The sequence below is a fragment of the Opisthorchis viverrini genome (genome assembly GCF_000715545.1).
Source record: "Opisthorchis viverrini unplaced genomic scaffold opera_v5_83, whole genome shotgun sequence".
Classification (NCBI taxonomy): Eukaryota; Metazoa; Platyhelminthes; class Trematoda; order Opisthorchiida; family Opisthorchiidae; genus Opisthorchis; species Opisthorchis viverrini.
The window spans coordinates 158,931-169,319 of record NW_008751739.1 but is presented as its reverse complement, the minus strand read 5'-3'; the positions used below and the strand labels follow the sequence as shown (position 1 = coordinate 169,319).

Below are 10,389 nucleotides of genomic sequence, written 5' to 3'. Positions count from 1 at the left end.
GACCAACCTGGTATGAGAGACTCTGTGAGTGTCGCGCGGACACCCCCCGGTATAGCTCAATGGGTCGCCGAGGTACACAAACCGCCACACCACGATAAGGTCCAGTCTCTTCGTGACCGGAACCTTGCGCGTTCTTCACTAAGTAGCTGTCCCCTGGTTTACACAGAAACTGTACCAGACACATGGATAAGCGGAATTCGGTCTATTGTGAAAACAGAGTACGCGACGGTTCCACCATCACCTCAGTTATGTAACCGGAATCGGGTGAACGACACTCGAATCCTTTCACAATTACTCGTTTTACCTACTATAACAGCGAATTTCTCGGTCAAGGTCACCCAGTCAAACTTTCCGTTACATCACAATAATTACGAGATTTGTTTGGCAAGGTATGTATGGAGAGCAGGGTCGATGGTATCAGGATTAGTGTTTACGATTCCCTATTTTGACAAGAGACAGGGGGAATGACAACTATTCTCACGTGAGATGTCCCTTCTAGGGTGTGACCCTTTGTACAGCGCATTCCGTCGCCTGCTAAGGTGAAATCTGTTTACTTGAACACCTAACTCTAGAAGGCCAAAGTCCATCGTTCCTCGAATTTCGAAAACATGTAAATCCCAAATTCGGGTGGTGACTGTCGCAAACTAGCCAAGATTTTAAAAGAGGAAGTTCACCAGAAACTTGATTCCGGCTCTGAAGGCGTATGGACCAAATTCGTCTGTCACATTACGAAACAAAACAAGACAATAAAGGTCGTTTACCTGTAACACCCACTCTGTGCCTAGCTGCCATGCCACCCGAAGATGCGAGGGCTTCCCAAGTCCAGACAGGAACAGTCGAGATGTTGAGGTTGGATCTGAACACAGACCGAAAGGTCCGCATGCTGGCGCTGTAACCACCGAGCTGTAACCATCCTCACAGCTTCTGAGCTATTTGAAGTTTTCCACAACCTACGGTACCTCTTCTTGGATTGCAAGTAGTGTTCAGTGTACGGTGTGGAGCATGAGGTCGCACAATGAGGGTGCGTACCACCAAGTGCAAAGTGATGAGACGACCCAGGTCAGAATTTTGAATAACGCCCGCGCTCCTTTCCTTGGGAAAATGACAATGCCCTGGTATCCCTGATAAAGGTCCTCAGCGATATCATCCGGGTTTCGGGCAACCTCTATCATTTGTTTTGTTAACAGGCTGAAGTTGGACGAGAGTGGGCGTCCTCGTTGGACACCACACCATGTAGAGAACCTTTCGGAGAGCACTGCACACACTCAAAAGTATTCACAAAATCCAGCGGCGTATGCGTCGAAAAGAGCGGAACGGTCAACAGACTATCAGTGAATTCCTAATACTGTGCCACTTGATTGAATGAACACCAGTCAACCGTTGCATACACATTACACACTGCGATTGCTAACTGCTAGTTCCTACTAAGCATAAATCGCTGCAGCGGCTGATTGAAGACCACCTACAAGAAATTACCCACAGGGGTGAGGGCAAGAGTGGCCCGGGGTTTAGGCTGTAGGTTAGACTCACGATAATACGGCGAGTAGCCTTTATTCTGCCGACCGAAATTAGTAGTGAATGATCAAAAAATTGATTAATTTTTCGTGCTTCGGTCATCCGACAAAGTAGTAAAAAAATAGCTCCTCACCCATGCGATAAAAACCAGACTCATACACATCGTGTATTTACCAATGCTCTGTGTAAAGCACTCGATAAAAGCAGTCAACGGATACAATCGAAGGTCTACATGGGACAAAAAACGCACGCGGCGCCAGATAAGTCCACGTTATCTGGAATATAGCAAACGGTTCACCATAGCCCAGAATAATGGGGAATTCTAGTTGAATTTCGTCATTGTGTAACGTAGGCCTTGGCGACGAGCTGAAACCGGAATGACGAGAGAAATAAGGATCGAACAGTTGAAAAAACAGTTATGGGGACGGTGGCGATTGGCAGCCATATCTCGAAGGAAAGTTATCATCTGCATAGCCTCGCGGAAGATGGTTTACAACGGTTATTCATGCACAACAAAGTAAACAAACACCCGATAGATTGTTAATTAAAACCGAACGATTATACCAAAGAGATAAAAATTGGTTCATCCGGAAGAGGATTTCATTAGTAGGGAAGGGGCGCAGTGATGGTTGCCTAACTTTGAACCTGAGAGCACCAAAAAAGGTCACAATAAATCCATGACTTCGGATGTGTGAACTCATACGCACACGTGGGTGTCAACGAGCCGTTTTGAAGCTTTGGACCTGTACGTTCATTTGTAGACGGAATATGTGAAACGAATGAGGGATAATGCGAAATTGCTGTTACCTAACCCAAAGCAGTAACCCTCACCAACAACCTACGATGGTTCAACATAAGCAGTCACCATAATATTCAGGATTTAGTTATTGCCATTCAGTGAGTGTGGTGGATACTTTGACTTTTCAGCATCATCCATAGAAACACTGCCTAATTTACAAATGTAATAGCCCTATATTTCGCAGACCTATCGCCTAGTCACTGAATTTTACAAGTACAGTTATTGTTCAGTAAACGAGACTGTATTTCCCCTACTGTATGGTTGAAACTAGTCGGCAGTGGATGGCACTTGGGTGGAGCCAACCGCTTCACACCCAGCGAACACAACTGGTTGCGTAACAAAGGCTTGGCACGCAACGACGGTTAACACAGGACCTGGCAACAAGATTCTACAGAGATGACCTACTGGCTATTCTTCAGGTCCGCAGCAACCAAAGGCGTGTAGCGCAGCTGTAGGATTTATGTCCACTGACTGTGGAATATAGTGCGGCCGAAAGCTGTGTAGACCATGAACAGTCTCCAAGATTATTAATTATACCATGATACATTTTGTTGATCGAGTGTTCGAACAGTCTCATCGTTTAGCTACAATCCTTTCGGTGTCTAGCTGCCGTACAGCGAGAAGGAAGCACGAGGAGCGAGTTATTGCAAGGTTGCCCAAACCTGGACAGCAGCAGTTGAGAGGCAGAGGTTGGGACCTTCCGGTCAGTAAGTTCACGCCCAATTTAGGCGGTTAACACGACCATCGACGATAAGGCACAGTCTAATTCCGATCCCACTGTTAACCGTACACGTCGAATTGAGTATGAAGCACATGCTCCGCTGTAGCTCCAGGGTGAAAGTTGTACCACTGATTGAGTTTGCCCAATCGTAACTGTGTAATCGGGTGACGGCGCTTCGCAGTTTAACGGTGTCAGTGCACATGTTTTGAAGAATGTGCCGTATGCGTACATATACGCTTTATTGGTGTATATTTTTCAGACAGACGACTGTTTGGCATGCGCTTCTCATATCCAAAGCACTATAAACCGACAAGCCCTATTTGCTACTCTGTTTATTCTGACTGGTTACCGAATACTCCTTTACGCATTGTTTCGTTGGGAAAGCGCTACGGTCAGTTACCTCCTGACCGGACGCGGCGAGAACAGAAAATGATTGACTTTCAACACAAGGCAGATTTCAGGTTCGCCTCTTTTCTTTTCAAATTTCAACTCGAGGCAAACCTTGCGCAGGTGGGTAAAACTTTTATTTCAAAATATCAACAACATGGCGCTTGAACCGTTTAGTCCGAAAACGGTAGCTAATCATGGGTGATTTAGGGATCATCCTGAAAGCGTAGGGATGTGAATGGGTGACACCGATATCAGATTACATCAATTGTACTTTGGTGATGTCGGACGTGAATGGGGATCCTGATGATGCTCTAGAAATGAGGTTACACACAGAAGTGAATTCTGATCGCCCGGCTTTCATGCATTATTTACAAAATTACACACAAAAGAAGTGAAGTCTGAAAGCATCCATTTTTGAGTGAGGGGCCGGTAGAACAATCAATTTAGAGCAAGACTAAAGAGCAAAGGGGACATGCCCATATGATTTCACTGGCTGATCGGTGCCACCTGAGTTCAGGTGAATATTGCTCCAGCGTCGATCGTAATGTACGAACGCCTATAAGCGCACAGAAATAAATGCGGCAAAGAAAGTGCCCGTTAGGTCAGGTGCTGATATACCCCGCCCTTGTTGCTCTCACGGCTACAATCAAGGATACGAGGGAACGGTTCACCGAAGGCTGCAGTGGTGCGGTTCGAACCTTGAGGATACATGCACGTTTTAAACGAAATAGGGAGATGGGGTGCATACTTTAGTTTCCTACCAAACATGATAGAATAAAGCAGGGAAACCATGATGTAAGGTGGAATATACAGATCAAGCCGATTAGAGCTAATGAACCCACGTATATAGACATCTGCATTTGTGAACTTGAAGTATAAAAACAGCATTCGCTGTGGCCAAAGTAACATCCCGAAAGCAGGCACCAAATACATTAGACTCATGGCTGCAAGGTTATATATTATCCCTGTTACGCGTCAAGACGTCGCTCAAAAATGAGAAATCAACACACCAGTGACATGCTTGCAGATCGACAGTCGTTAATTTAGGTATTTTAACTATGCACAAGCTCAGCAAATAAGAGGCAATGTGAAGTAGGTATCCAGAGGGTATAACCAACTTCTGTCCAAACCATTCGAAAAAGAATGCGCATTTGTACAACTTCGCACAGGAGTATTTCGCGCGAGTCTCGATCACAGATAATCACAAATCCATTCATTTGGCAGACGGTCATCCGTCGCAGTGTGATACATGAATGAAACAAAAGTAACTGGGAAAACTTGGTGAATTGAATAGTGCACGTGAGAAAGGAGAGACGTACGTAAACACAATGCAGAAATACTCGTTCATGTGACAGATGAATGTTCGAAATAAAAACTGGCCAAGGACGAATGTTTCACACCAAGTCAGAAGGATGTCGAATACGTCAAGTGACGCTGAGAAGTAAGAGCTTTACGGAAGCTTGGACATACGTGAGCAGATGAAAACTGAATCAGCATGATAGCGAGAATAAAAAGTACATCGGTAATCAAAGTGGAAGTTTCTTTTGTGGATGAATAACGGTTGGGACCGAGAAAAACGCGTAGAAATATAGACAGGAGCCGCATAAAAAGCTCTCCAACTTCATGTCGCATTTGAATGGCATAAAACAGCCGACGTCCGTCTAGACTATCCGACAGAATATGTTCTCAACTTAGACGAAACGGCACTGGTGTTCCGTCCTTTTTGCCGAGGGGAAATCGCACACCATAAGAACGGCTTGGATTAAAAATGTCAGTATTTTATACCCAAACAACCGAGGCGAAAGATTGCGATTGAGAGGGGGTGCCGTTTTTCGTAGAGTGGTCCCCAGTGGGGTCGAATAATGGCTTAAGTGGGAAACATCAATAAAGAGAACATGTCTGAGCGCCAGAAGAGACTGGAAAGTATGTCCGTTGTCATTCGGATATAATCATCATCGACTGGCATCTAATTGCCATATGATCATGCGGAGACTGCTCTAGTGAAGAGTGGAGAAAGAGAGGGTGGGGTGGGCATAGACAGCCTTATGTCCCTATGGAGAATGATTAGCAACAGGTGCCTACACCTTGGAATATCAATAAGATAGACGCACTTACAAATTAGATCGGCATGGGATCGCAGCATGGAGAGCTACCTAACATCGACGATTAAACGATTGGACCCGTTAAAAACTTCAATGAAGTTCTACCTTGATGCTATAAATGACAAGTCGCCAAGCGCTGCTCGTGCCCTGACAGTGCATGCATAGACTTCTATCAGAGATAGGAGAACCAGTGGGCAAACTCAAGCCCCTCACCCAGTTTCCGGAGGGGATAAAGATAGTCCCGGGGACCAGTCTCAGTCGCTTACTGTCCCCGTTACGCCACCGAGCATCTTGCTCAAATACAATCATCGGGCAACAGTACGGTCGCAACTCTAAAAATACGCTTTCAGAAAAGCTTTCGGAGACAGCTGTGACTTCATGGATGATTATGAAAAGGAAATAATGAGAAAAAAGTCTAGCGAACCCTTTTGCCAGATCTTTAGATCTCCGTCCTATGTATTTTCTTGAGAAAGAATTCTTAGAACGGATTGATAGCAAACCTGAACTGTATCCAGAAGGGATTAGAGATGACTTGATGTGAAAGCAGGACGTAATGGGGAGGAGATGGGGTGCATAGCGATTCAAGTGGCACATTACAGTTAAAATCCATTTGGAGAATTTAAACCACAAAACCGAGTTGTTTTCATATCTCTTTTGGGGACGTGTCGGGTCGGCTGAAGAATTTTGCGGAGGAACATTACGAAGCCGGTGAGGAAGGTCATATTCCTGAAAATAAGCCCAGAATGCCCGCAACCAATTGAGATGCTCAAACTCAACCAGTAACACGGTAGGGAAGCCGTCAAACATCTGGGCCAGAAAAGTCAGCAGCTGATTGGACGTTCAAGCATTTAATTAAATCAGCAACGGCAGACAACGATGACTCCTGGCCCAACGCTGGTCGGACAGCTTGGATTGCAGTTCAAAAGTACGCTTTAAACACCGTGATACCCCCTGCAATTTTTGCACTCACTTGTTTGCAATAAAGCTGTTGTGTATTTTGTGTTGATGAGACTTTCCTACAATAAGGCACTGGAGCGGGAACATCAATTAATTACAATAAGGCCTTAATAAGAAAAGCATAGAGATTGAATTGGATGGCTTAATCTGGTCTGTACGGTTACCATTCTAGATACAGTACTAAAACAACCTCTGGCCTATGAAGGTACATAAATTTTAGGAAATTGGATATAAAAATAAGAAATTCTGTAGTTATCGAAGTGTACAAAACCCCTATAAAGCTATTTTTCATATTTCCCTAAGTAGCCTTCAAGACTTGGCTGCATGTCACATACTCTCCCGTTTTCTGGTGATCGAAACTGTAGCAGCTAGGAACCAAAGTGCCTATGGTACACGGATTATAGCAGTTGAATTGAAATGAAATTGAGCGTTTTCTGGCGAAACTGTAGCAGCTAGGAACCAAAGTGCCTATGGTACACGGATTATAGCAGTTGAATTGAAATGAAATTGAGCCTGACTCCTCACTACCGAAAATTCAACTGTGAAAAGGCAAATGAATCCCTGAGAGCATAGACAGTAACTTTACAAGCGATAGAATTATAGCACGCCTGAAGGGTATCCAGAACGGGTAGTATGATTCCGAAGAAATACACGGATATTTAAGTCTCTGGGAGAAGTCTGATCAGGTCTTTTCGCTTTTAGGCTTTCGCCCCATTTACGGTGAGGCTGTGTAGGAAGCACAAGCAATACCATATTACACCGTACATTTTTACCAGGGTCCGCACTGCGAGCCAACCAATGTTCCGAAATACGAACGACGACAAAGTCAGGCAGCTGAAGTGTACAGCACAGATCCAACTCGACACTTATGTGCGCATGACGGTGTCAATCACCTTAGGTTCGGTGTTTTTGTTTCCATTTTTAACAGACAGCTGTTGGTTACGGCAAAATATACTGTAGGACGGACGGAGCACTGTGATGCCGCCTTCCCGAAACCCGGTGTTCGGTGAAATGTAATATAATCTTTTAACACGAATACAGAAAGCATGTTGCTCTATGCGCTTCATTCCTTCGTGAATTTAGCTCGGGTTGAGTCAGAGCGTCAGCGTCGTTTATGACTGTCCAAATCCTCGGAGGGTCTGAACAACCATCAATAGTCTATAAATTCTCACCAAGCATCCGGTGCACTTTTGCTCAAAGCATGATCACGCAGTTTAGAAAATTCCCCTCAATGGTATACCGATATAGCATATGAAGGCTTCACAAAGGCATTCTTTTTATCCATCATTTAGGTTTCCATTTCAGATTTGGGACGGATGTGCCGACATCCCCACAAAAAATCCCCTCAGCTAAGTCATGGAACGATTACATGCAGGTGCCCGGTCGCACATCTACACAACAGCCAACCCCACAACAACACTCACCAATACAGCCGCATGGTTGTCTACACTACCTCAATCTCAATCCTAGTTGACCTGATGCAGGAAACGAAAACCGGGTTTTCAATTTTTTGAAAGGGATGGATGTTCAGTTAATCGCAAAAGGTGGGATATACTAAAACTATGCTCAGGAAGCATCACTGATCACCGATGCATTCGCGAGAATCTTGCAACTGTTGAGAAAGCACGTTTACTGCACGCTTAAACGGTGTTGCCTCTTATTGTACTACACCACAACGAGTATCCAATCGGATCGCATTGACCGTCTTACCCTATTGACCCTGTGCCACAAAAGTGAACCGGGAGGATGATGCACGACCTTAAAACTTTCATGGATGTATGGCGGTGAAGCAATAGCTTCGCTGACAATGACGACGATGAAGCGCTTCCGAACTTTCATATTTAGGCGCAACCCTATTTATTTGACTTTCTGACCTTTCCTTAACGAATCCTCCTTAGCCGGGACCCGGTATAGCTAGAAAGTAATGGTGTAGAGTTCGAGAAGGGAAACAGACAGACTATAAGTAAGGGTGGTTTTCGGCAGCAGACATGTTCTAATGTGAAATGTTAGAATACTGCAGTCTAGCAGCATTCTCATTCTCATGCTCCCTTCAAGTTATGTGACAGCCATGCATCGAAAGCGTGCCAGAGATGAGCAATTTGGCTTGATTGAACGAATGGAGAGTATAGTTACATGAGTGTCCAGTCAGAATCGGTACATAGTTCATTACCGGGTAATCAAGAAAACGGGAAACGCCGGCGTGAAGTGACTCGTGCACAGTACCGGCAAAATTGCTTCAGAGCATAACAAGCGCTAGTGTATCATTCAGTCACCCGCTCAGAAAAAAAAGAAGACAAAAGGCCGAGGAAACAATGCTCCAAATGGTAACTCGCGCTCAGCATGAGCTAACCACTGGCTTACGAGGGTGTGGAGGATATCTGCAACAATCAACTAACGAAAAATCCGTTTTGTTTACCTGAAAACACAATAACTCATCAAGAAGTTGGTGATGCTCAAATCGGATACGACTTGTGGCGATCCCACTCTACAGTGTAATACCTCTGCCGCTCGACTTCCCCTCTAGGCTTGGGCAACCTGGCAGTATCCCAGTCATCGTGCCTCTTTCGTGTGACATGGCAGTTAGGCACCGAAAGGGTGTTACAGCTGAAGGAACGTAATACTTAATACACCGTTGAGAGACATTCTCGCATTTTGTCTGCCAAAATGGGTTGGAATTACCAAGACGCGAAAACGTCTCTCTTAAACAAGTGACAGATTTCAATAGTTTTGTTCTGGCAACCTAAGTAACTTTCCATGTGATCGTTTCGGCTTATGTAGCAAGACTTAATTCATTATGAATGGTCTGTTGGTTCAAAATTCATCGAGTAATTACGCTAAAACGTATTCTTCTGATTTGAAAGTTAAACAACTCTTGGTATAAAAATCCCAGCTAGCACTCCCTCCCACCTTGGGTCCCCGAAAAAACAACAAGGTCAACATTGGTCGGAGATCAGGTGTATCCATTAGTGGACGGGCATGAAATCATTTGAGACGTGCTACGCAGATGGGAGAAACTACAACAGCTAGGATGGTGTTGGATTTTGCCAGTACAGTCGTAGCATCATTATTTGTTATGGGCTACAAGATCTTGGAGAAACAATAGGGCACCTCAAAGAGAATAGAGGCCGGGGTAGTTTGAAATGTACTCATTTTCGACCTCGCGGTTGTCCTAAGGTTAACTAGTTGGGATGACCTACATTCTATGAATGATGAAAGTATAAGATTTCGAAATTTCGATAGATAGTTCATCCCGTAAGTAAAGTTAAGCAATGACGAGTAGCCAAGAACCACACAGCTGTTTCGTCCTAGTTGGTAGGCAGCCCACAAAGCTGTAGACAGATTCGAACCCGCAACCTTCCGGCTACTAGTTGAGTACTATATCATTTGACCACGAGTGACTGACCGGCAGTGTGATTAACTTGGCACATAGCCTTCAACTAGTAGCTTAGAGTTTGTGGGTTTGAATCATCCCAAATACTAATGTGCCAACAAGGATGGAAGAGCTATACCGTGCTTCCCGGCTTTCACTTGCACAGTGAAATCTCTATTAAAATAAAAAGTTGATTGCGTGAAGTTACCACACGCAGCGAAGAGCTACTGAATAATTGGGGGATACCAGTGAATGCCAAAAAGGAGCTGAATCACTTGCAAAATCAGTATTGAAAAAGGAAAACAACATTGCCTGGAGTCAATGGCTGTTGGGCAAATGGGCGAAAAGGTATGTCACATAGAAGACTAAGAGCATGAATGAACGCACGAGAAGAGCATGTCATCATAAAAAAAACAAGGAAACATGGGAAAGTTGCAACACTCATTTGCAATGATCAATCCCAAATTAGTTGGTATGCCTAGTGAGTGGACGCAACTTCTTCAATAGGTCTACACAAAAGTGATGCTATATAATG

General features: G+C 44.5%; 3 protein-coding genes across 3 annotated transcripts in view; 2 read left to right on the top strand and 1 right to left on the bottom strand.

The window, feature by feature from the left end:
- T265_04791 (hypothetical protein) overlaps positions 1-1,335 on the top strand; it is a gene marked incomplete at both ends in the record, with an annotated part of 10,522 nt that extends 9,187 nt beyond the window's left edge. The window contains one exon of the mRNA XM_009169629.1: positions 1,188-1,335. Within this exon, the coding sequence (XP_009167893.1) occupies positions 1,188-1,335 (148 nt within the window). The remainder of the gene's footprint in view (positions 1-1,187) is intronic.
- Positions 1,336-1,677: 342 nt separating this feature from the next.
- T265_13603 (hypothetical protein) overlaps positions 1,678-10,389 on the bottom strand; it is a gene marked incomplete at both ends in the record, with an annotated part of 30,818 nt that continues 22,106 nt past the window's right edge. The window contains one exon of the mRNA XM_009169659.1: positions 1,678-1,881. Within this exon, the coding sequence (XP_009167923.1) occupies positions 1,838-1,881 (44 nt within the window). The remainder of the gene's footprint in view (positions 1,882-10,389) is intronic.
- Positions 6,404-10,389, top strand: part of T265_04790 (hypothetical protein) — a gene marked incomplete at both ends in the record, with an annotated part of 39,531 nt that continues 35,545 nt past the window's right edge. Inside the window, one exon of the mRNA XM_009169628.1 lies at positions 6,404-6,452. Coding sequence (XP_009167892.1) covers positions 6,404-6,452 — 49 coding nt within the window. The remainder of the gene's footprint in view (positions 6,453-10,389) is intronic.